Source organism: Hemiscyllium ocellatum, chromosome 18, assembly GCF_020745735.1.
Source record: "Hemiscyllium ocellatum isolate sHemOce1 chromosome 18, sHemOce1.pat.X.cur, whole genome shotgun sequence".
Taxonomy (NCBI): domain Eukaryota; kingdom Metazoa; phylum Chordata; class Chondrichthyes; order Orectolobiformes; family Hemiscylliidae; genus Hemiscyllium; species Hemiscyllium ocellatum.
The window spans coordinates 9,457,645-9,484,124 of NC_083418.1; the positions used below are offsets into that span (position 1 = coordinate 9,457,645).

General features: G+C 45.2%; 1 protein-coding gene across 2 annotated transcripts in view; it reads left to right on the forward strand.

Moving 5' to 3' along the window:
- The window catches only part of LOC132824129 (oxysterols receptor LXR-alpha-like), a 54,163-nt gene that overhangs the window by 19,273 nt on the left and 8,410 nt on the right, over nt 1-26,480 (forward strand). For both annotated transcript variants that reach the window (XM_060838370.1, XM_060838369.1), the window contains exons 3-5: nt 2,283-2,495; nt 12,833-13,102; nt 14,543-14,748. In XM_060838370.1, coding sequence (XP_060694353.1) covers nt 2,283-2,495; nt 12,833-13,102; nt 14,543-14,748 — 689 coding nt within the window. The remainder of the gene's footprint in view (nt 1-2,282; nt 2,496-12,832; nt 13,103-14,542; nt 14,749-26,480) is intronic.

Genomic DNA, 26,480 nt, shown 5'->3' on the forward strand with positions numbered 1-26,480 from the left:
CAACAAACTTACAAGTACTCAAACCTCAGTGAACGGTCACCCTGTTTGCACTTGGGAACAAATGCATGGGTTAGCAGAACTGAGAACTTCTTTCTAGAGATTTCTACGAAGTGCCAAAGAATCGTTTCCCCAAACTTGAATTTTTGGTCAATGGTAAAATAATAGCAACATTTTGCTCAGAATGAATCTGCATACGTTGCCTTACCTTCTTGGTGGTTCTGACTTTTCTATCATGCTGGGACATTGTTGGCAAATACAGGTCCTCTTCAATACTTTATGTGAATCCAATGCACTGAACAGTTCAGCTCAATGGTTTTAAATCCCTCATTTATACCAAAGGAAAGCTTCAGACAAGCATGGCATCTGGGAGAGTGTGACCTGGGCAGTGTTTGGGAGTGGCGTGGAATTAGGAGACAGTGAGTGTGACCAGTGTCGGGGACAGTGAGAGTGACCAGTGTCGGGGACAGTGAGTGTGACCAGTGTCGGGGACAGTGAGAGTGACCAGTGTCGGGGACAGTGAGTGTGACCAGTGTCGGGGACAGTGAGAGTGACCAGTGTCGGGGACAGTGAGTGTGACCAGTGTCGGGGACAGTGAGTGTGACTAGTGTCAGGAACAGTGAGTGTGACCAGTGTCAGGAATAGTGAGTGTGACCAGTGTCGGGGACAGTGAGTGTGACCAGTGTTGGGGACAGTGAGAGTGACCAGTGTCGGGGACAGTGAGTGTGACCAGTGTCGGGGACAGTGAGTGTGACCAGTGTCAGGAATAGTGAGTGTGACCAGTGTCGGGGACAGTGAGTGTGACCAGTGTTGGGGACAGTGAGAGTGACCAGTGTCAGGAACAGTGAGAGTGACCAGTATCGGGGACAGTGAGTGTGACCAGTTTCGGGGACAGTGAGTGTGACCAGTGTCGGGGACAGTGAGTGTGACCATTGTCAGGGACAGTGAGAGTGACCAGTGTCGGGGACAGTGAGTGTGACCATTGTCAGGGACAGTGAGAGTGACCAGTGTCGGGGACAGTGAGTGTGACCAGTGTTGGGGACAGTGAGAGTGACCAGTGTCGGGGACAGTGAGTGTGACCATTGTCAGGGACAGCAAGTGTGATTGACTTCTGGAGAGTCAGTGTCATCAGTGTCTGAGAGAGTAAATGTAGTGAACCATGTTATCTTCCAACACATTATTGTTTGTGGGATGTTCCCGTGCAAAATGAACTGCAGTATACATCTAACAATGTTGTGGAGGAGCCGGTGTTGGACTGGGGTGTACAAAGTTAAAAATCACACAACACCAGGTTATAGTCCAATAAGTTTATTTGGAAGCACTAGCTTTCAGAGCGACGCTCCTTCCTCAAGTAGCTAGTGGAGTAGGATCATAGGACACAGAATTTATACCAAAAAAATCATAGTGTCATACAATTGATGTTATATATTTAACAAACCTAGAAGTCTTGAGAGAAGTTCTGGGATTTACATATTTATGACTCAAAACTTGCAACTAATTCTAAAAGATGAAAGACTTAACAGCAATCTAGGTTTGTTCAATATATCGCATCCGTTGAATGACACTATGAAAGCTTGTACTTTCAAATAAATCTATCGGACTGTAACCTGGTGTTATGTGATTTTTTAACTTTATCTGAAATAGAGCAGTGACTTCACTTTCAAAAGATGTAAACATAGACTAGTAGTAATTGACCAGGTCAAAGACAGCTACAGTAACTCTATTCTGCAATAATAGAGACTACACTGGCTGTGAATGTTTGTGGAATTCTTTAGAGGCAGGTGTAATATGAATGTGATTGAGCAAAATAATTTTGGTATTATTCGGCTGAATTAAATGAGTCTTTTGCAGTATTACATGAAACAGGAGCTTTGTTAGCACACATCTTCCTGTTCTGTCTGACCAAATCATGTGATGAAGCATCACTTCATGTGATGATATGTATGGATATGAGTAGCATATTAAATAATTAGAATTAACTCATTAACAATGCAAGGCAGCACATGAAACTATGTTGGAATCTTGGGATAATACAGTATACTTGGCACTGTGCAGGCATTTTGGTAGAATCATTCAGTTAATTTCCGCCTTGGATATCTCACTATAACTGTGCAAATTCCTCTTATAATAGCATTTATCAAATTCCCTTTGAAATTTTTGAAGCTGCTTTCACCATCTTTCAGATCTGCACATCTTACTTTGTAAAACAGTTTTGCTACTCATTTCCTGCTCTGTTTCTTTGTAAAAATGACATGTGCCAATACCCTCCTAAACATGCCTTGCAGGAGAAAATAGACTGTTTCTGCACATATCGAGGACAGTGTCCGGGTCAAACAGGGATCATCCTGACAGCAGTCTTCAGTCCGCCAGAGACCCTGCAGTGAAAGCAAGAGTTCAACTCAATCCTGCTGGATATCAGGACAAAGCAACTCACAGCTACTGGGCTGATGATGTGAAAATAGAGTCTGCGCTCTTCTCTCATGCCAACCAGAGCCTGGGTGAGGAAACCTTTGCTTGACTAGAATGAAGCGTGAATGAGTCGGTCTTCACACAGTGGCTAACAGAGCAACCAGGTGGCAAAGCAAAAGGAAATGGAGATGGAGAAGCTCAAAATGCTGCGAACTCCGAGGAGAAAGCAAGAGGCACCATAATAACTCTGTGATTCTGAGTTTGCAGCAAGGGATTGTATGGGGAATGGTTGGTGAGAGTAAGGGAAGGGAGGTAAAAAGATGGTCAGTTACACTTTCAAACCCTGAAGCCCGTTAGACACCGTCCTCATTTCCCGGGGAAAGATAATGACAGTCAGTAAAAGTTAGTGGGTGTGTGAGAGGAACATGTGCATAGGGTAAGCCAGGAAGCCAACGTTGATTTTCCTGCTCCCCGGATGCTGCCTGACCTGCTGTGCTTTTCGAGCACCACACTTTTGACTCTAATCTCTAGCATCTACAATCCTCACTTTTGCCTATTTTGACTTAGCAACACGAAAGGAATGGTATTATGTTTCCAGGTCAGGATGGTGAGTGGCTTGGAGGGGAACTTGCAGGTGGTTAGTAAGGTAGGGGTTAGGGGATAGTGGCTGAGGGCCTTGAGGCTATTCTCGTTAGAGATAAGAACGTTGAGAGGTGACTTAACAGAGACATACAAGATAATTAGAGGGTTAGATAGGGTGGAAAGGGAGAACCTTTTTCCAAGTATGGGGATGGCAAACACGAGGGGACACAACTTTAAAGTGAGGGGGGATAGGTATAAGACAGATGTCAGAGATAGTTTCTTTATTCAGAGAGTAGTAAGGGTATGGAATGCTTTGCCTGCATCGGTAGTAGATTCACCAAGTTTAAATATATTTAAGTTGTCATTGGACAGACAAATGGACATCCATGGAATAGTGTAGGTGGGATGGGTTTCAGATTAGTATGACAGAGCGGCGCAACATCGAGGGCTGAAGGGCCCGTACTGCGCTGTAATGTTATATGATCTATGTTCTTGTAGGGATGCGGTGGTTAGTAGACAGGTCAAGAGGAGTCTAGCGGATTTGTAGAGAATGAGAGAAGGAAAGATTAGGGATGTATTTCCAAGGGAGAAATGATATAAAGTTAAGACACCATAGCCCTCAAAGACAGATGGGGCATGGAGAGGGTAAATAGGCAAAGTCTTTTCCCTGGGGTCGAGGATTCCTGAACTAGAGGGCGTAGGTTTAGGGTGAGAGGGGAAAGATATAAAAATAGACCTAGGGGGCAACTTTGTCACGCAGAGGGTGGTACGTGTATGGAATGAGCTGCCAGTGGTGGAGCCTGGTACAATTGCAACATTTAAGAGGCATTTGGATGGGTATATGAATTGGAAAGGTTTGGAGGGATATGGGCTGGGTGCTGGCAGGTGGGACTAGATTGGGTTGAGATATCTGGTCGGCGTGGACGAGTTGGACTGAAGGGTCTGTCCATGCTGTACTTCGCTATGACTCTATAACTTAGGGTCACCACACCTCAGATGAGGCAGAGGTTGAAATGAAGAGTCATTTAAGGGAACTTCAGCCAATGTGGGAATTGAATCCATGTTTTTGGTATCCCTATGCATCATAATTCAGCTGGCCTGCTGACTGAGCCAACTGACCCTCAGGGAGAACATATACAAGTGGGAATGGTACAGGTGGTCAAGCTGAGGATGTTTTCAGGTAGAGAAAGGTTTAACCTGACAGGATTTACTGACTTGTACTAGTGCAACAGGAATTAAGCACCACTGAGTCACATGACAATTTCAGGAACTAAAACATGATGTTGCAGGCAACATCTGCCACCTACAGGCGAGATCAAATAGAGCTCAGCAAACAGAGAGAGAGAGAGAGAGAGAGCTCCATATTGATCAGAGATAGAGAGACGATGAGAGAGAGAGAGCTCCTCATTGATCAAAGGGAGAAAGCTCTCCATTGGAGCAGCATCTGGGGACACTGTGGAGCATTCGCAAGATGGACACTATCATTGATAGCATGGAGAGAGAGGTGGTCACACCACAGACGCAGACTCCACAGGCATGAAGGGAATGGGTAACCACCAGGCAGAGCAGTAAGGCTAAGCAGGCAGTGCAGGAATCACCTGTGGCCACTCCCCTGCAAAACAGATACACCGTTTTGGATACTGTTGAGGGGAATGGCCTCTCAGGGGATAACAGCAGCAGCCACATTCACGGCACCATGGTTGGCTCTGCTGCAAAGGGAGCAAGAGACAGGCATGGAAATGCTACAGTTACCTTTAGTAAGGTGTTTGATAAGGTTTCCCATGTAAACTAATGGAGAAAGTGAAGTCTCATGGTGTGCAAGGTGTTCTAGCTAGGTGGATAAAGAACTGGTTGAGCAACAGGAGACAGAGAGTAGTAGTTGAAGGGAGTTTCTCGAAATGGAGAAAGGTGCCCAGGGTGTTCCACAGGGGTCAGTGTTGGGGCCACTGTTGTTTGTAATATACATAAATGACCTGGAAGAGGGCACTGTTGGTCTGATCAGTATGTTTGCAGATGACATGAAGATTGGTGGAGTAGCAGAAAGCATGGGGGACTGTCAAAGAATACAGGAGGATTTAGATAGACTGGAGAGTTGGGCAGAGAAGTGGCAGATGGAGTTCAATCCAGGCAAATGTGAGGTGATGCATTTTGGGAAGTCTAATTCTACAGTAAACTATACTATAAAAGGAAGAGCCTTGAGAAAAGTTGATGAGCAGAGAGATCTGAGAGTTCAGGTCCATTGTACCCTGAAGGTTGCTGCACAGGTGGATAGAGTGGTCAAGAAGGCATATAGTATGCTAGCCTTCATCGGACGGGGTATTGAGTATAAGAGCTGGCAGGTCATGTTAAAATTGTACAAGGCTTTGGTTCAGCCGTATTTAGAATACTGTGTACAGTTCTGGTCGCCACATTACCAAAAGGATGTGGATACATTGGAGAGGATGCAGAGAAGGTTTATGTGGATGTTGCCTGATATAGAAGGCTCTAGCTATGAAGAGAGGTTGAGTAGGTTAGGATTGTTTTCATTAGAAACAAGGAGATTGAGGGGGGACCTGAATGAGGTCTACAAAATCACGAAAGATATAGACAGGATAGATAGAGATAAGCTTTTTCCCTGGGTGAGGGATTCAATAACGAGAGGTTATGCATTCAAGGTGAGAGGTGAAATGTTTAAGGGGGATATACGCGGCAAGTACTTTACACAGAGGGTGGTAGGTACCTGGAACATGTTGCCAGCAGAGGTGGTAGAGGCAGGCATGATAGATTGATTTAAGGTGCATCTGGATAGATGCATGAGTAGGTGGGGAGCAGAGGGATACAGATGCTGAGGAATTGAGTGATAGATTTAGACAGTACATTTGGATTGGCTCAGGCTTGGAGGGCTGAAGGGCCTGTTCCTGGGCTGTAAATTTTCTTTGTTCTTTGTTCTTTGTACCGGAGATTCAGTTGTGAGGGGAATAGATAGGTGTTTCTATGACCACAAACAACAGTCCAGGATGGTGTGTTGCCTCCCTGGTGCTAGGGTCCTGGATATCTTGGAGGGGAAAGGCAAACAGACACTGGTTGTGGAACATGTTGGTACCAATGACATAGGTTAAAAAAAAGGATGAAATCCAAAAGTGAGAACCAGGAAGAAAGTTGAAATGTAGGACCTCAGCGGTAATTATCTCAGGATTACTACCAATGCTACGAGCTAGTCAGAGCAGAAACAGCAGGATATATAGGATGAACACATGACTGAAAGGATGGTATGGAGGGAGGGTTTCAGATTTTTGGGGCATTGAGATCGGTCTTGGGGGGAGGTGGGACATATACAAACAGGATGGATTACACCAGGGCAGGACTGGGACTGATGTTCTTGGGGTACCAACTGATACTTGGTAGAGTGGTTCAGGGAGGGTTTAAACTAATGTGGCAGAGGGATGGAAACCAGAGGAGTAGGGTAGTAGATGCAGAAATTGAGGGAGAGGTAAAAACCAAGGCAAAAATGACTAAAAACAAGAACAGGCAGGGAAACCATGCTGAACAGAGCAGGGGAGATGGTCTGAAATACTTGTGTTTCAATGCGAGAAGAATAATAGCCAGGGTAGATGAACTCAGAGTTTTGGCTAGTGCTTGGAACTATGACATTATTGGGATTACGGAGATTTGGCTGAAGGAGGGACAGAACTGGCAGCTGAATGCCCCAGGATTCAGATATTTCAGGTGTGATAGAAAGGGAGGTAAAAGGGATGGGGGGGGGGGGGAGTTTCATTATTGGTAAAGGAGTATCTCATAGCTGTACTGGGGGAGGATACATCAGAGGATTTGTGCAGCGAGGCAATATACATAGAACTCAGGAATAGGAAAGGTGAAACCGCACTGCTGAGGGTATACTACAGGCCTTCTAACAGCCAGCAGGAGAGAGAGAGGAGGGAATATGTTGAAAGACTTTGGGATGATGTAAAATACAGCAGGGTTGTTCTGGTGGGAGATTTTAACTTTCCCTGTATTGACTGGGACTCGCTTTGTGCTATGGGCTTGGGTGGAGACAAAACAAACTGCAGATGCTGGATTCCGAAGTAGACATGCAGGAGGCTGGAGGAACACAGCAAGCCAGGCAGCATCAGGAGGTGCAGAAGTCGACATTTCGGGTATAATCCTTCTTCAGGAAGGGGCAGAAATTGTAAGGATTATTCAGGAGGGTTATGTAAACACTCGGAGAATGTGAGGACTACAGATTCTGGCGATCAGAGCTGAAGACTGTGGTGCTGGAGAAACACAGCAGGTCAGGCAGCATCCAAGGAGCAGGAGAATCGACGTTTCGGGCATAAGCCCTTCATCTGCGTTCCTGATGAAGGGCTAATGCTTGAAACGTTGATTCTCCAGCTCCTTGGATGCTGCCTGACCGGCTGTACTTTTCCAGTACCACACTCTTCAGCAATGTGAAAACAGTCCAACCAGGGAAGGGGGTCATAATGGACCTGGTGTTGGGAAATGAGCCTGGCCAGGTGAGTGAAGTTTCAGCAGGAGAGCATTTCGGGAATAGTGACCATAATACCATGAGTTTTATGATACACATGGGTAGGGATAACAGCAGTCCTCAGGAGAAGGTGTCAAATCAGAGGAAGGCGAATCTCAACAATATTAGACAGGAACTGAAGAATATTGACCGGAGGCAGCTGTTTGAAAGTAAATCTACATCAGACGTGTATTTTTTTCAAATGGCAGTTGATAAGCGTTCAGATGTGACATGTTCCTACAATAATGAAAAGGATAGTATGGCAATTTACGTGAACCTTAGATGACCAGGAGGGCTACGACCTTGGTCAAAAATAAGAAGAAAGCGTGCATACGTCTAGGAGGATGGGAATTGATGAGGCCCATGAAGTATATCACAAGAGTAGGAAAGAACCTAAACAAGGAATGAGAAGGGCTAAAAGGGGTCACGAAAAGTCATTAGCTAACAGGGTTAAGGAGAATCCTAAGGCTTTTTACACGTATATAAAAAGCAAGAGAGTAGCCAGTGAAAAGTTAGGCCCACTCAAGGTCAAAGGAGGGAATCTATTTATGGAGCCATAAAGAGTAGGTGAGGTCTGAAATGAATACTTTGTGTCAGTATTCACCGGAAAGAAGGAATTGGTGGAGGGAGGGAGTGTCAAGGTTCTAAGCCATGTTGCTATTAAACAGGAAGAGGTGTTGTATGTCTTAAATAGTATAAATGTAGATAAGTCCCACTCTCCTGATCAGATCTATCCTAGAATATTGAGAACAGCAAGACAAGAGATTGCTGGATCATTGACAGACATCTTTGTATCTTCTTTGGCCACAGGTGAGGTCCCAGAGAACTGGAGAATTGCCAATGTTGTCCCATTGTTTAAGGATAACAGGAATAATCCTGGAAATTACAGGCCTGTGAGCCTCATGTTGGTGGCAGGGAAATTATTGGAAAAGGTTCTCAGGGACAAGATCTATATGCATTTAGAAGCAAAAGGGCATTAGTGATAAACAGCATGGTTTTGCGCAGGGGAGATTAGATTACTTACGGTGTGGAAACAGGCCCTTCGGCCCAACAAGTCCACACCGACCCGCCGAAGCACAACCCACCCATACCCCTACATTTACCCCTTACCTAACACTAAGGGCAATTTAGCATGGCCAGTTCACCTGACCCACACTCTTTGGACTGTGGGAGGAAACCGGAGCACCCGGAGGAAACCCACGCAGACACGGGGAGAACGTGCAAACTCCACATAGCCAGTCGCCTGAGTCGGGAATTGAACCCGGGTCTCAGGCGCTGTGAGGCAGCAGTGCTAACCACTGTGCCACCGTGCCGCCCACTAGCTTGATTGAGATTTTTGAGGAGGTGCCAAAGATGATCGATGAGGGAAAAATTTCCTGATGAAGGGCTTTTGCTCGAAATGTCGATTTTCCTGCTCCTCGGATGCTGGCTGACCTGCTAAGCTTTTCCAGCACCACTCAAATCTTGACTCTAATCTCCAGTATCCACCTCTGCCGAGCTGAAAAGCAGTTGTTGTCTACATGAACTTCAGTGAAGCCTTTGACAAGGTCCCTCATGGCAGACTGGTACAAAAGGTGAAGTCACATAGTATTGGGGTGAGCTGGCAAGGTGGATACAGAATTAGCTTAATCATAGGAGACAAAGGATAGATGTTTTTCAGAATGGAAAGTTGTGACTCATGGTGATCCACAGGGATCAGTACCGGGACCACTGCTGTCCATGGTCTCCATAAGTGTTTTGGAAGTAAAAGTAATTGGTCTAATTAGTACGTTTGCAGATGATACAAAGATTGGTGGTTTTGCAGTTAATGAGGAGGATTGTCAGAGGATACTACAGGATATAGATCAGTTGGAGGCAGGGCAGAAAACGGCAGATGGAGTTTAATCTGGACAAATGTGAGGTGATGCCCTTTGGAAGGTCAAGTTCAGAGAAAGGCAGGACCCTTAGGAGTATTGATATGAGAGGGTCTTGGGTATGTCGGTCCACTGATCACTGAAAGTACAGTGCAGGTAGATAAGGTAATAAAAAAGGCGTATATATCATGCTTGCATTCATTGGAAGGGGCATTGAGTATAAGGATAGACAAGTTACACTTTGTAGAACTTTATTTAGGCAATACTTGGAATATTGCATACAGTTCTGGTCACCACATGATCAGAAGGATGCGAATGCTTGGTAGTGGGTACAGAAAAGGTTTACCAGGATATTGCTTAGTGTGGGGGATTTTAGCTCTGAGGAAAGGTGAGATAGAGTGGGTCTGTCTTCACTGGAATGCAGGAGGTTGAGAGGTGTGACCTGATAGAAGTTTAGAAGTTTGTGGATGGCATGGATAGCGTGGGAAGTATGAAGCTTTTTCCCAGGATGGAGGGATCAATTACTAGGGGGCACAGGTTCAAGATGCAAGGTGGGGAATGTTTAAAAGAGATGTGTGAGGCAGGTTTTTCACACAAAGGGTGGTGAGTGTCTGGAACACATTGCCAGAGGAGGTGGTGGAAGCTCCGCATTGATCACAGTGAGAGAGCGAGAGAGAGAGAGAGAGAGAGCTCCCCATCGATCACAGTGAGAGAGAGCGAGAGAGAGAGAGAGAGCTCCCCATCGATCACAGTGAGAGAGAGAGAGAGAGCCCCCCATTGATCACAGTGAGAGCGAGAGAGAGAGCGAGAGAGAGAGCGAGAGAGAGAGAGAGCTCCGCATTGATCACAGTGAGAGAGAGAGAGAGAGAGAGAGAGAGAGAGAGCTCCCCATTGGTCACAGTGAGAGAGAGAGAGAGAGCTCCCCATTGATCATAGAGAGAGAGTGAGAGAGAGAGAGAGAGAGAGCCCCCCATTGATTATTATGAGAGAGCGAGAGAGAGAGAGAGAACCCCCCCATTGATCATAGTGAGAGAGTAAGAGAGAGACAGCGAGCCCCCCCCATTGATTATAGTGAGAGAGAGAGAGAGAGAGAGAGCTCCCCATTGATCATAGTGAGAGAGCGAGAGAGAGAGAACCTCCCCCCATTGATCATAGTGAGAGAGAGATAGAGAGAGAGAGAGAGCTCCCCATTGATCATAGTGTGAGAGAGAGCGAGAGACAGAGAACCCCCCCCATTGATGATAGTGAGAGAGCGAGAGAGAGAGAACTCCCCATTGATCATAATGAGAGAGCGAGGGAGAGAAAGAAAACTCCCCATTGGTCACAGAGAGAGAGAGAAAACTCCCCAGTGATTGGGGGGAGAGAGAGAGAGCAAGAGCGCCCCATAGAGAGAATGAGAAAGAGTATTCCCAATTGATCAGAGAGAGAGAAAGAAAGAGAGAGACAGCTCCCCATATCATCGACAAAGAGACATAAAGAGAGAGAGAGATTCCCGCCGATCAGAAACAGAGAGAGAGAGAGAGAGAGAGTGCTCCACATTGATCAGAGAGAAACTATCATGTATTAGAGAAGAACTGAAGACTGCAAGCATCTGTAGGCCACTCAGTCCCTTAAAACCTTATTGAAAATTCAATCTGATTCTGGCTGCTCTGTTTGTGACCTATAACTCACTTTCCTTTCTGTCCTTCCCTAATCCTCGAATCCCTTGTGATGACTCAGCATTGACAGATTCAGTGGTTGCAGGGGAATGGAATTTCAAAGGCCAACGGCCCCCTGAGAAAGGAAATTTCACAACTTCCTCATGTTAAAGAGGAGAACCTCTATTTCAAAACAGTACACCCTTCTTCCTCTTTTCCCACAAAGATAAGCATACCTTCAGCATCCATGCTGCCAACCCCGTTAGAATATTTCTCATTCGGTATTTCACATTTTTCGAACCTCCAATAAGTGCAGGCAAAACTACTTAACCTTTCCTCATCACAAAAGTCCCTTCAGCCGAGCAATCAACTGAGTGAAGCGTCTCTGAATTACCTCCAGTGCTAGAATATCACTTCTTCAGTGAGAAGACTAAAACTGAACTCTGTACTCTTCGTGCAGTCTCAACAATGGGTTGTACAGTAGGAACGAGGCATCCCTATTTTTCTACTGTATACTCTTTCCAACAATTTGCTTTCCTGTTATTTGCTAGACCTGCATGCTTACTATTTGTTCTGTGTGTATAACCTGTTCACTGACTGCCTGTCTTACTGAGTGTATAACCTGTTCACTGACTGCCTGTCTTACTGAGTGTATAACCTGTTCACTGACTGCCTGCCTTACTGAGTGTATAACCTGTTCACTGACTGCCTGTCTTACTGAGTGTATAACCTGTTCACTGACTGCCTGCCTTACTGAGTGTATAACCTGTTCACTGACTGCCTGTCTTACTGAGTGTATAACCTGTTCACTGACTGCCTGCCTTACTGAGTGTATAACCTGTTCACTGACTGCCTGTCTTACTGAGTGTATAACCTGTTCACTGACTGCCTGCCTTACTGAGTGTATAACCTGTTCACTGACTGCCTGTCTTACTGAGTGTATAACCTGTTCACTGACTGCCTGCCTTACTGAGTGTATAACCTGTTCACTGACTGCCTGCCTTACTGAGTGTATAACCTGTTCACTGACTGCCTGCCTTACTGAGTGTATAACCTGTTCACTGACTGCCTGTCTTACTGAGTGTATAACCTGTTCATTGACTGCCTGTCTTACTGAGTATATAACCTGTTCACTGACTGCCTGTCTTACTGAGTATATAACCTGTTCACTGACTGCCTGTCTTACTGAGTGTATAACCTGTTCACTGATTGCCTGTCTTACTGAGTGTATAACCTGTTCACTGACTGCCTGTCTTACTGAGTGTATAACCTGTTCACTGACTGCCTGCCTTACTGAGTGTATAACCTGTTCACTGACTGCCTGTCTTACTGAGTGTATAACCTGTTCACTGACTGCCTGTCTTACTGAGTATATAACCTGTTCACTGACTGCCTGCCTTACTGAGTGTATAACCTGTTCACTGACTGCCTGCCTTACTGAGTGTATAACCTGTTCACTGACTGCCTGTCTTACTGAGTATATAACCTGTTCACTGACTGCCTGTCTTACTGAGTGTATAACCTGTTCACTGACTGCCTGTCTTACTGAGTGTATAACCTGTTCACTGACTGCCTGTCTTACTGAGTATATAACCTGTTCACTGACTGCCTGTCTTACTGAGTATATAACCTGTTCACTGACTGCCTGTCTTACTGAGTGTATAACCTGTTCACTGACTGCCTGTCTTACTGAGTGTATAACCTGTTCACTGATTGCCCTTCCTACATGTTGTGGAACCTGTTCCCTGACAGCATTTCTGACTCGGTGTGTAACCTATTCACTGACTGCCTGTCTTACTGAGTGTCTAACCTGCTCACTTACTGCCCCTCCTGTTCAATGTATTTTCTCTCAGGTGAGCAACATCGAGCAAAACGTAAGAAGGGTCCGGCTCCGAAGATGCTGGGGAACGAAGTGTGTAGTGTGTGTGGAGACAAAGCGTCTGGCTTCCACTACAATGTGCTCAGCTGTGAGGGCTGCAAGGGTTTCTTCAGACGCAGTGTGATCAAGAGTGCCCAGTATTCCTGCAAGAACAATGGAGAGTGCCAGATGGACATGTACATGCGCAGAAAGTGCCAACAGTGCCGACTAAGCAAGTGTCGACAGGCAGGGATGTTGGAGCAATGTAAGTCAGTGAGAAATGAACAGGAGCAATCTATGGAGCAGGAAACATCGATTCTCCTGCTCCTTGGATGCTGCCTGACCTGCTGCGCTTTTCCAGCAACACATTTTTCAGCTCTGATCTCCAGCTTCTGCAGTCCTCACTTTCTCCTAGGAGCAATCTATGTACACAACACAGACATCAATCAGTGAGCAGCTAACCAGTCAGTGCACAGATACCTCACTAAGAGATGGGGCACTTAAAGATACCAGGCACTGTACTGAGAGAGGCGACTGAAAGATGTCACTCAGTGCACAGATATCACTGAAAGACAGGGGGACTGAGAGATACCAGTCAGTGGACAGATATTTCCCTTCGAGAGAGAGGGTCTGAGAGATACCAGTCAGTGTACAGATATCTCACTGAGAGATAGGGGACTGAGAGACAGCAGTCGGTATACAGATATCTCTCCGAGAGAGAGAGGGGGTTCTGAGAGACACAAGTCATAGAATCATAGAACTGGACAGCATGGAAACAGAGCTTTCGGTCCAAGTTTCCATGCCAACCAGATATCCTAAATAAATCTGGTCCCATTTGACCCATATTCCTCTCAACTGTTCCTATTCATATACCCATCTAGATGCCTTTCATGTGTTGGAACTGTATCAGCCTCCACCACTTCCTCTGGCAGCTCATTCCACACGCACATCACCCTCTGTGTGAAAAGTTTCCCCTTAGGTCCCTTCTAAATCTTTCCCCTCTCACTTTAAACCCATGCCATCTAGGTTTTGACTCCCTCACCCTGGGGAAAAGACCCATTATAAAAAAAACCTATTTACCCTATCCATCCCCTCAGGAACTTATCAATCTTTATAAAGTCACCCCTCAGTCTCCGATGCTACAGGAAAAACAGCCCCAGCCTAGTCAGCCTCTCCCTATAGCTCAAACCCTCCAACCTTGGCATCATCCATGTAAATCCTTTCTGAACCCTTTCAAGTTTCACACCATCCTTGCAATGACAGGGAGACCAGAATTACGTGCAATATTCCAAAACTAGCCTAATCAATGTCCTGTAAAGCTGCAACATGACCTCCCAACTCCTATACTCAATGCACTGACCAATAAAGGCAAGCATACCAAACACCTTCTTCACTATCTGGTCAACCTAGGACTCCACTTCCTGAGAGAAAGTGGGGACTGACAGATACCAGTCAGTGTACAGATATCTGTCTGAGAGAGAGGAGACTGGGAGACACCAGTGAGCGTACAGATACCTCTCTCAGGGTGAGAGTCTGTGAAACATGAGGGAGTGTGACTGTTCTGAGATTAATGAGAGACCGCATTTTATACTGTGTGACTAAGCTGAGATTAGTGACTGACTGTATTTAATATTGGGTGACTGTTCTGGGATTAATTGACTGAAAATAATGTATGATTCTCAGCTAAGACTCTTGTGTGTTACAGGTGTCCTCTCAGAAGAACAAATCCGACTGAAGAAAATGAAGAAGCTGGAAGAAGAGGTGACAAAAACTGTGAGGGTGACCTCAAGCCCACTGTCTAGCTGGGGAATACCAAGACTTGATGTTGCCCAAATTGAGATGATCAGAAAGCTGGTTGCTGCTCAACAGCAGTGTAACAAGCGTTCATTCAGTGACCGACTGAAAGTGACCGTAAGTGTTCAGGTCAAGAATAGAATGCAGAGATTTTTCACACTTTTTGTTTTGGCCTTTATTTGTAAAGCTAGGTATTATGGCATGGTGGCTCAATGGTTATCATTGCTGCCTCAAGTGCCAGGGACCCAGGTTCAATTCCAGCCTCAGGCAACTGTGTGGAGTTGCATATTCTCCCTGTGACTGTGTGGGCTTTCTCCACAGTCCAAAGCTGTGCAGGTTCGGTGAATTGGCCACATTAAATTGCCCAGAGTGTTCAGGGATGTGTAGGTTAGATGCACTAGTCAGGGGTAAATTTAGGGGAGGGGGGTGGGTCTGGGTGGGTTACTCTTCAGAGGGTTGGTGTTGTTGTTGGGCCTGTTTCCATACTGTAAGGGGTCTGTGATGACAAGCACATACCCCTTAAACCCAGAATCATAAATGAATCTCCAAGTCATGTCCACTATTTGCAAAGAAGCATTAAAATGTACTTATCACAGATTCCATTTTCTCTTTATACACTACTAGAATTTCAAAACTAATTAAATTTGAAATCTCCATACGCTGTACAAAATACTGCACCGGCAACCTTCCTTCCTATAGAGCTCAGAACAATTCTATTCTTCCAGCCATTTGTTTTGGTAAAACAATCAGACAACTGATGAGTTGTGTCAATCCATGTATTTTTAAAAAAATTTCCTTTGTCTCCATCATTTGTTCAAGGAAACCTTTTGCTTTCTCTCACTTTTCAGATAGTGTACATTGACACCAGCTAATCTCACCCCATTCCATCCTTTAAACTTGATTAATTAATTCATCTTAGCCCACAAATTTGGCATCTATCTGACAATGTAGAAAATTGAAGCAGGACAAATCCAACCTGGCTAATAACTGCCCCAAAAGCCTACTCTCAATCCTCAGTAAAGTGTGGAAGGTGTCATCAACAGAGCTGTCAAGCAGCAACAGTGCATCAATAACCTGCTCAGTGACACCCAGTTTGGGTTCCACCAGGGCCACTCAGCTCCTTGACTTCATTACAGCCTTGGTTCAAACATGGACAAAAGAGTTGAATTCGATATTTGAGGTGAGAGTGACAGCCCTTGACATCAAGGCTACATTCAACAAGTGTGGCACTTTATACTGTCCTCCATCAAACACTGTCGGGACTGGGACACATGGGGGTAGAAACAGAGTGTAGCTCCTGCGACACTGTCCCCCACCCCATTCAACAGTCCCATCATAGGAACAGCTTAGATTTGGATAAATGCACGGGATTACATTTTGGTAAAACCAACAAGGGCAGGACTTATACAATTAATGGTCGGGCCTGGGGTAGGTTGTAGATAGAAAGACCTAAGTGTTCAGGGACATAACTTTTTGAAATTTGACAGAGTGGTGAAGTAGGCATTTAGAGTAGACAGAGTGGTAAAGTAGGCATTTAGCATGCTTGCCTTCATTGTTCAGATCTTTGAGTATAGCAGTTGGGACAACGTGTTGAGGTTGTACACAATGTTGGTGAGGCCTCTTCTGGAGGATTGTGTGCAGTTCTGGTCTCCCTGTTATAGGAAGAGTATTATTAAACCGGAGAAGTTTCAGAAAAGATTTACCAGGATGTTGCTGGGAATGAAATAAGCTGGGACCTTTCTCACTGGAGCAGAGGAGGATAAGGGGGACCCAAATAGAAGTTTAAAACCATAAGGTGAATAGCAAAGGTCTTTTCTCTGAGAAAAGGGGCAGATGTTTAAGGTCAGAGGAAAAAGTTTTAAAAAGGGACAACTTTTTTTACACATGGGAATGAACTGGAGTGAACAGTGGCAGGAGCTATCAGACAAATACCTGGAGAGTGGGTTTGGTCAAAGCAGGACTGAGGGCAGTCAGGGTGGGACTGAGGGCAGTCAGAAGTGGGACTGGAGTCAGTTAGAGTGGGAGCAGAGCTGAATCTAGGGGCAGAACTCCAGAGGTGACGCTACGACTCGAAAAGCAGCATAGTCTTGGCTGCACAGGAACCAGATTCTGAGACTGAGTAAGTTGTGTCAGGAGGAAGATAGAGTACTTACTCTTGTTGTTGTCATTTGTTCGGAATAGAACAAGAATGAGAAATCTGATTTTGGTGGGTAGTTAGTAAGGTTGTATAATTGAGGAGTATAAAGGAAGCAGAAAATAAATTAAAAAGAAACAAGGAGGACAAAAAGACACTATAAAATGCCCTTCGAAAGTAGGATTAAGGAGAACCCCATAGCGTTTTATAGGTACATTAGGAGCTAGAGGGTAATAATGGATAGGGTAGATCAACTCCAGAAGAGGCCTCACCAACATTGTGTACAACCTCAACATGTTGTCCCAACTGCTATACTCAAAGGTCTGAACAATGAAGGTAAGTGTGCTAAATGCCTACTTCACCACTCTGTCAAATTTCAAAAGATTATGTCCCTGAAAGAAAGTAATTTATGTGGGGAACCAGAAGAAGTGGGTGGGTCCTTAATGGGTACTTTGCATTGATCTTCACCAAGGAGAAAGACATGGATGCTAACTAAGTTTAGAGAGGAGTTTGTTCATACTCTAAAGCAGGGAAATATTAAGAAGGATGAGGTGTTCGGTGTCTTGAGAAACATTAAGATAGATGATTCCTACGGCCTGATAGGATCTATCCCGGGATAGTGAAGGAGATAAGGGTGGAGATTTCTGAGGCCTTGACATAGATCTTTGTATCCCTTTTAGCCCCAGGTGAGAACCCAGAATGTTGTTCCTTTGTTCAAGAAGGGAACAGGGATAAGCCAGGAATGTACAGGCCTGTGAGCCTTACTTCAGGTCGGGAAATTATTGGAGAAGGTTCTCAAGGACAAAGTTTCCTTGCATTTGAAGGATAATGGACGTATTAGGGACAGTCAGCCACCATCATTACAATCATGAGGATTTCTGTTCCCAGTTCTGTTCAAAGACTGCTCCTTATCTTTATTACCTAAACCACATCCTCCATGTGCATTTTTATGTCCATTAGACTATGACTGAGAGATCTCCATTGGGCCATATTGGAGGTCTTCCCTTCTTTCTGACTGCATTTAGATTTAGGCATCAATCCCAAATTGCAGTATGCTTTCTTCCTCCCCAGCCTACTCTGCAACCTATTCACTCACTTCATTGTGAACATTCAACCAATGTTTAGACATACAAGTGACTTTTCCTGTACGTTCTGCAATAGTCCCTTGATTCACTAAACCTCCCAAACTGTCACCCACTCTGGCCAATTGATCTTTGGATGTCCTATGTGTCAGCCCTATCACCAGAATACTACCCACAGTAGCAGTGCACTGTCAGAGGGAGCGCTGAATGCTCTGTGCTATTGGAGGGACAGTGCTGAGGCAACACTACACACTGGGGGAGGCAATGGCCTCATGATATTAGTGCTAGAGTATTAACCAAAGACCTAAGTAATGTTCTGGGGATCTGGGTTCGAGTCCAATCAAGGCAGATGATGGCATTTGAGTGCAATACAAATCTGGAATTAAGAGTCTAATGATGACCATGAAAAGGACACGGGACTGCTGAGGAAGTCAGGTAATATATTTGGATGGTTGCTTTACCCAAAACACTACTTAGGTTCTGGCTCCCACCCATCATTCTTCTTTAACAAAAAAAAGAAGGTTCCTTGTGCCGATTCGGTAAGATTACCATTTTTTTCAATGGTCTCTTTGGGAATTCAGAACAGTGGGAATGGACAGTTAGAGCAGTTGCATGCGCTTCCTGTAGGATGTGGGAGGTAAGGGTCACCACTAGTGTCCCCGCTGACTTCATGTGTGGGAAGTGCATCCAACTCCAGCTCCTCGGAACCGCGTTAGGGAACTGGAGCTGGAGTTGGAACTGGATGAACTTCGGATCATTCGAGAGGCAGAGGGGGTAATAGAGAGGAGTTACAGGGAGGTAGTCTCATCTCGGGTACAGGAAAAAGATAGATGGGTTACAGTCAGAGGACGAAAAGGGAACAGGCAGATAGTGCAGGGATCCCCTGCGGCTGTTCCCCTCAATAATAAGTATACCATTTTGGATACTGTTGTGGGGAATGACCTACCGGGGAAAGCCATAGTGGCCAGGTCTCAGGCACTGAGCTCAGCTCTGTGACTCAGAAGGGAAGTGGGGAGATTAGAAAAGTGCTAGTGGTAGACGACTCCGTACTTAGAGGAACGGACAGGAGATTCTGTGGTCGCGAACGGGACTCCTGGAAGGTATGTTGCCTCCCAGGTGCCAGGGTTCAGGATGTCTCTGATCGAGTCTACAGGATGCTGAGAGGGGAGGGTGAGCATTCGGAAGTTATGATGCACATCGCCATCAATGACATAGCTAGGAAAAGGGATGAGGATCTAAACAGTGATTTCAGGGAGTCAGGTTGGAAGCTAAAAAGCACGACTAGCAGAGTAGTAATTTCAAGGTTAATACTAGTGCCATGTGCCAGTGAGGTGGGGAACAGGGAGTGAGTGTAGCTAAACACATGGCTACTGAGCTGGTGCAGGGGGAGGGGCTTCAGGTATGTAGACCATTGGGGTACCTTCTGGGGAAGGTGGGACCTGTACATGAAGGACAGGCTGCAGTTAAACTGAAGGGGCACCAATGTCCTAGGCGGGAGATTTTCTAGAGCAATTTGGGAGGGTTTAAACTAGTTTGACAGGGGGATGGGAACCAGACGTACAGGTCAGAGGAGAGGGTAGGTTGAACAGGCAGAAATAGAATGCAGAGAGTCTGTCAGGAAACATATACAATTGATAGAGCAAAGGGATGGGTTAATGTATGTCTGTTTCAATGCAAGGAGTGTCAGGAATAAGGGTGATGAACTTAGAGCATGGATCCGTACTTGGAACTATGATACTGTATCCATAACGGAGACATGGATTTCACAGGGGCAGGAATGGTTGCTGAATGTTCCAGGGTTTAGATCTTTTAAAAAGTTTGGCGGTGGGGGGTCAAAGAGGAGGGAGAGTATCATTGTTAATTAGAATGCATCACAGCTTCAGAAAAGGAGGTTGTTGGAAGGTTTGTCTACTGAGTCAGTATGGATGGAAGGCAGTAGCAGGAAAGGAGCAGTCCCTTTATTGGGGGTTTTCTACAGACCCCCCCCCCCACAATAGCAGCAGAGAGATAGAAGAACAGACTGAGCAGCAGATCTTGGAAAGGTGCAGATGTAACAGAATTACTGTTGTGGGTGACTTCAACTTCCCCAATATAGATTGGAACCTCCTTAGTGCAGATAGTCTGGATGGGAGTTGATTTTGTCAGGTGTGACCAGGAATGGTTCCTGAATCAATATGTAGATAGGCCAACTGGGGGAGGCCATATTGGATTTGGTGCTAGGCAACGAACCAGGACAGGTGTCAGATCTCTCGGTGGGGGAGCATTTCGGTGACAGTGACCACAACTGCCTCACCTTTACCATAGCCATGGAGAGGGACAGGACCATGGGAAGGTTAATGTTAATTGTTCATTTAATTGTTAATGTTTATGGGAACAATTGTTCTACAGGAAATGCACAACAGAAATGTGGAGGCTGTTTAAGGAACACTGAGACAGGCGAGGAATGGTAAAGTGAAGGAGCCTTGGATGACAAGAGAATAGGAGCTTCTCTTCAAGAGGAAGGAGGAAGTTTACTCAAGGTTGAGGAAGCAAGGATCTGGCACAGCTTTTGAGGATTACAGGGTAGCTAGGAAAGAACTCAAAAATAGACTGGGAGAGCTAGCAGGGGTCACGAAAAAGCCTTGGCAGGAAGGATTAGGGAAAACCCAAAGGCACTCTCCACTTACGTGAGGAATAAGAGAATGATCAGAGAGAGGGTAGGGCCGATCAGAGATAGTGGAGTCTGAAGAGGTAGGGGAGGCCCTAAATGAGTTTTTTATTTTAGTATTTGCTGGAGAGAGGAACTTTGTTAATAGTGAAAACACTGTGGACCAGGTTAATAGGCTTGAACATATTGATATTAACAAAGTCGATGTGTTGGATATTCTGGGAAGCATCAAGATAGATAAGTCCCCAGGGCCAGACAGATATATCCAAGGTTCCTACGGGAAGCAAGGAATGAGATTGCTGTGCCTCTGGTGATGATGTTTGCATCCTCACTCTCCATGGGAGTTGTACCGGATGATCAAAGGGAGGCGAATGTTGTTCCTCTGTTCAAGAAAGGGAATAGGGAAATACCTGGGAATTACAGACCAGTCAGCCTTACGTTTGTGGTAAGCAAGGTACTGGAAAGGATTCTGAATGATAGGATTTATGACGATTTGTAAAAACATAGTTGAGTTAAAGTCATGCCTCACCAGCCTTATTGAGTTCTTTGAGGATGTGATGAGACAAGTTGATGAAGATCGAGCAGTCATTGTGATGTATATGCATTTCAGTAAGGCATTTGAGAAGGTTCCCCATGGTAGGCTCATTCAGAAAGTTAGGAAGTATGGGATATAGGAAAATTTGGCTGTTTGGAAACAGAATTGGCTGGCCGAAAGAAGACAATGGGTGGTAGTGGATGGAAAGTATTTTGCCTGGAGGTCAGTGACCAGTGGTGTCCCACCGGGATCTGTTCTTGGGCCTCTACTCTTTGTGGTTTTTATAAATGATTTGGAGGAGGAAGTGGAAGGGTGTGTCATTAACACAAAGGTCAGTGGTGTTGTAGATAGTGTTGAGGGCTGTTTCAGGCTACATCAAGACGTTAACAGGATGCAGAGCTGGGCTGAGAAGTGACAGATGGAGTTCAACCTGCATAAATGCTAAGTGATTCATTTTGGAAGGTTGAATTTGAATGCTGAATACAGGGTTAAAGGCAGGATTCTTGGAAGTGTGGAGGAACAGTGGGATCTTGGGGTCCACATACAAAGATCTCTCAAAGTTCCCACACAAGTTGATAGGATTGTTAAGAAGGCATATAGTGTTTTGGCTTTCATTAACGGGAGGATTGAGTTTAAGAGCCGTGAGGTTTTGTTGCAGCTCTATAAAACCCTGGTTAGACCACATTTAGAATATTGCGTCCAGTTGTGGTTGCCTCATTATACGAAGGATGTAGCTGCTTTAGAAAGGGGTGCAGAGGAGATTTACCAGGATGCTGCCCACATTAGAGGGCTTGTCTTATGAAGAAAGGTTGAATGAGCTAGGGCTTTTCACACTGGAGAGAAGAAGGAAGAGAGGTGACTTGATAGAGGTGTTCAAGGTAATGAGAGGCATGGATAGAGTAGATGGCCAAAAACCTTTCTCCAGGGCAGAAATGGCTGTCATGAGGGGTCAGAATTTTAAGGTGATTGGAGGAAGGTTTGGGGAGATGGCAGAGGTGCCATCTCCCCTAAACACAGAGAGTGGTGATTGTATGGAAGGCACTGCCAGCAGGGGTAATAGAGTCAGATACATTAGGGACATTTAAACGACTGTTGGACAAGTGCAGTTGGAAAAATTCAGCAGATCTGGCAGCATCTGTGAAGAGAAATCAAAGTTAAATTGAGGGGTGTGTAGGTTAGGTTGATTTTAGATTAAGATAAATGCTCAGCATAATGTCATGGGCCGAAGGGCCTGAACTGTGCTGTGTTGTTCTATGTCCGATGTTCTGTGAAACCATTGTAAATCCCCTACCATTATTACCTTTTAACACTTCTTCCTCCCATCCTGAGCGTCTGACTGCCCACAGTGGCCTTGGCTCTGGTTGGTATCCACAGATGAACCATCACTCTCATTGTTTTCCAAGGTCGCAAAAACGGTTTGTAAGAGCACTCAGGAATTCCTTCACTACCTGCCCAGTCCTGACCTCTGTTTGGCAGTCACCCAATCCCCTTCTGCCTGACCTTCCGTAACCTGCAGGGTGACCATGTCCTGAAATGTGCTACCTAAACATTTCTCAGCCTCATGAAGACAATGTTGTGCCCCACCCCCCAGCTAGTGCTCAGTTTCCAAAACCTGGAGCTCGGGTTGCTCCAGTTGGAGGTTCCTCCTGCACATTGGGCTGTCAGAGCGGCAGGATTTCCTCCACTGTGCAGGATGTGTAAACCATGGACCTGAGCACCCCAGATATATCTTAATGTGGAACTTTGTTGATATTTTCCCTTTAATCTCACTGCCTCCACACCTGAGTCCCATAGTTTCCCTGTCTGCTTCTGGGACATCTCCACACTTGCTGCTCCTTTTAACCTTACCGCCTCCAAATCCCAAACAGCTCCCCACCCCACCCGCATCAGTCTTAAAAACAGAGGTTGCTGGAAACATTCAGCAGATCTGGTAGCATCTGTGAAGAGAAATCAAAGTTAATGTTTCCTCAGAACCTCCCCCATCAGCCCGTCTGCTTCTGGGGACTCTTCTAACCTCGCTGCTCATTTTTGTCTCACTGCTGCTGCTCCTGAGTCCATCACAGATTCGCCTGTTTGTTTCTGGAACCTTCCCCCTGCTTGCTGCTCCTTTTAATCTCACTGCTCAAGGACAGTCAGTCAAAGGCACTCACCCTCACCTCCCCTCTTGAGTTTGGTTCTTTTGTCCATGTTTGAACCAAGCCTGTAATGAGGTCAGGAGCTGGCAGAACATAAACTGGGTGTCAATAAACATGTTATGAATATACTGACAAGGAACAAGTGTAGGCCCTTCACGCCTACTCTCCCATTCAATACGATTATTGCTGATTTGATTTTAACCTCAACTCCACATTCCTATATATCCCCATTAATCTTTCATTCACTTGGGAATCAAGAATCTGGTTCTCCGCCTTAAATATTCTTAAAGTTTCTGCATCCTGTGCTTTTTCAGGAAGGCTCAGAACCTCTCAGAGAAAAACAGTCTGTCTTAAACTGTACTGATTGCAATGCCGTCAATCAGTTGGACCTCATAGAATCTGATTTCCCTGATTGGGGCTGTTAATCCGGTCCAATCAGGGAGACCTAGCTGACATAAAACAGTGAATGTCCAAGATATTGAGATACTGAATTTGTGACCCAGTGAGAGACAGTGCTATTGTCAAAAGGCGATGCATTTGTAAATAAAAAATGATTGGTGACGGGATGCTGGCCTCTGAAGAGTTATTTCAAAATGATGACTGCTTATTCTTAAACTCTGACCCCTAGTGCTAGTTTTCTAACAAAAATCGTAGTTATAGGATCATAGAGATCTACGTACGAATATAGGAAATAGGAGCAGGAGTAGGCTATCTGATTCAATGAGCCTGCTCTGCCATTCTTTAAGGTCATGGCTGATCTTTTCGTGGGTTCAGCTCCACTCACCTGCCCGCTCACCATAACCTTTTATTTGTTTACTGTTCAAAAACCTATCTACCTTTGTCTTAAAAACATTCACCGAGGTTGCCTCAATTGCTTCGCTGAGTAGGGAATTCCACAGATTCACAATCCTTTGGGAGATGAGGTTCCTCCTCAACTCAGTCCAAAATCTGCTCCATTTATTTTGAGGCTATGCCCCCTAGGCCTAGTTTCACCCACCAGTGGAAACAACCTCCCTGCTTCTATCTTATTGATTCCCGCCATAACTTTATATGTTTCTGTAAAATACCCCTCGTTCTTCTAAATTCCAGTGAGTGTACTCCCAATCTAGTTAATCTTTCCTCATCAGCTAACCCTCTCAATTCTGGAATCAATCTCCTCTCCCCCTCTTCGGTGCCAATTCATCCTTAGTCAAATAAGGAGACCAAAGCAGTACACAGTAGAACCATAGAATCACTACAGTGTGGAAAGAGGCCATTTGGCCCAACAGGTCCACACTGAACAGCATCCCACCCAGACCCATCTCCCTACCCCTGTATTTCCCATGACCAAACCACCTCACCGACTCAGCCCTGAACACTATGGGCAATTTAGCATGGCCAATCTGCCTAACCTGCACATCTTTGGACCATGGGAGGAAACCTGAACACCCAGTTGAAACCCACACCGATACGGAGAGAATGTGCAAACTCCACCCGAGGGTGGAATTGAACCCAGGTCCCTGGCACTGTGAGGCAGCAGTGCTAACCACTGAGCCACTATGGCACCCTCTAAAGTGCTTAAGGTGTAGCCTCACCAGCACCCTATATGGCTGCATTAACTTCCTTGTTTTTAAACTCCATCCCTCAAGCAATGAAGGACAATATTCCATTTATTATCTTAATTTCCTGGCTCCCAGACAGTCAGCAGGCAATTGAGGAGCAGATATTAATCAATTCACTCAGGCGTGTAAAATTAACAATGTAAGTGTATTAGGGGATTTCAACAGCTCCAGTATAAGTTGCCATAATCATAGCATAAAGGTGACAGACATTTTGAAATGTATACGCACATTTGGAAAACAGTGGACTTATTAAGGTAGTTAACATGGCTTTGTGTGGAGAAAGTCTTGTCTCACACTTTTTATTGAGTTTTTTGAGCAAGTGACAAAGGTGAATGATGCAGGTAGGGCAGTAGATGTTGTCCACATGGACTTTAGAAAAGTAGTTGACAAGGTCCTTCATGGCAGGCTGATCCCGGAAGATGAGGTCACGTGAGATCCACAGTGAACTGGTAATTTGGATACAAAATTGACTTGGTCACAGAAGACAGATAGTAGTTCTGGCAATGTGCTTTTCTGACTGGAGATCTGTGACCAGTTTTGTTCTGTTAGGATCAGTATTGAGACCTCCGTTGTTTGATTAGATTACTTACAGCATGGAAACAAGCCCTTCAGCCCAACAAGTCCACACTGACCCACCGAAGTGCACCCACCCAGACCCATTCCCCTACATTTACCCCTTCACCTAACACTACGGGCAATTTAACATGGCTGATTCACCTAACCTGCACATTTTTGGACTGTGGGAGGAAACCCACGCAGACACGGGGAGAACATGCAAACTCCACACAGTCAGTTGCCTGAGGCAGGAATTGGACCCGGGTCTCTGGCGCTGTGAGGCAGCAGTGCTAACCACTGTGCCACCGTGCCACCCGTTTGGAAGAGATATAAATGATTTGGATGTAAATGGAAATAAGATCTAATTGGTAAGTTTGAGACGACACAAATATCGGTGGAGTTGTGAATAATGAGGAAGGTTGTCAAAGGATACAGCAGCATATAGGTCGATTGTAAAGTTGGCTAAAGAAATGGCAGATGGAATTTAATCCAGATAAATGTGAGGTGATGTATTTTGGAAGGTCACATGCAAGAGGAAGTGTACAGTAAATGACAAGACTCTCAGGAGCATTGATATGTAAAACAAACTCTGATTGCAAGTCCATAGTTCCCTGAAAGTGGCAATGTAATTGGATAAGGTGATAAAGAAGGCATAAGGCATGCTTATCTTCATTGGTTGCAGCATTGAGTATGAAAGTTGACAAGTCATGCTGCAACTCTACAAAACATTAGTCAGGAAGGACTTGGGGGCTTTGGAGAGAGTGCAAAACAGGTTTATTAGAGTGTTGCCTGACTGGAGTGAATTAGCAATCAGCAGAGCTGACACAAACTTGGATTGTTTTCACTCGAGTGTCGGAGGCTGAGGGGTGACCTGATAGTAGTGTGTAAAATTATGAGAAGTATTGATCGGGTGGACAGTCAGAGTCTTCTTCCCAGGGTGAAAATGTCAAACACTAGGGGGCGTAGGTTTAAGGTGAGAGGGGAAAGCTTTTTACACAGAGGGTGGTAGTGCCTGAAAGATTCTGCCATGGGAGTTGGTACAAGCTGATAAAATAGCAACTTTTAAGAGCCATTTAGACGGACAAACAGGGAACAGAGGTACACTGTGCAGTTAGATGGGATTTGTTTACAATGGCATTGTGGTTGGCACAGAAATGGTA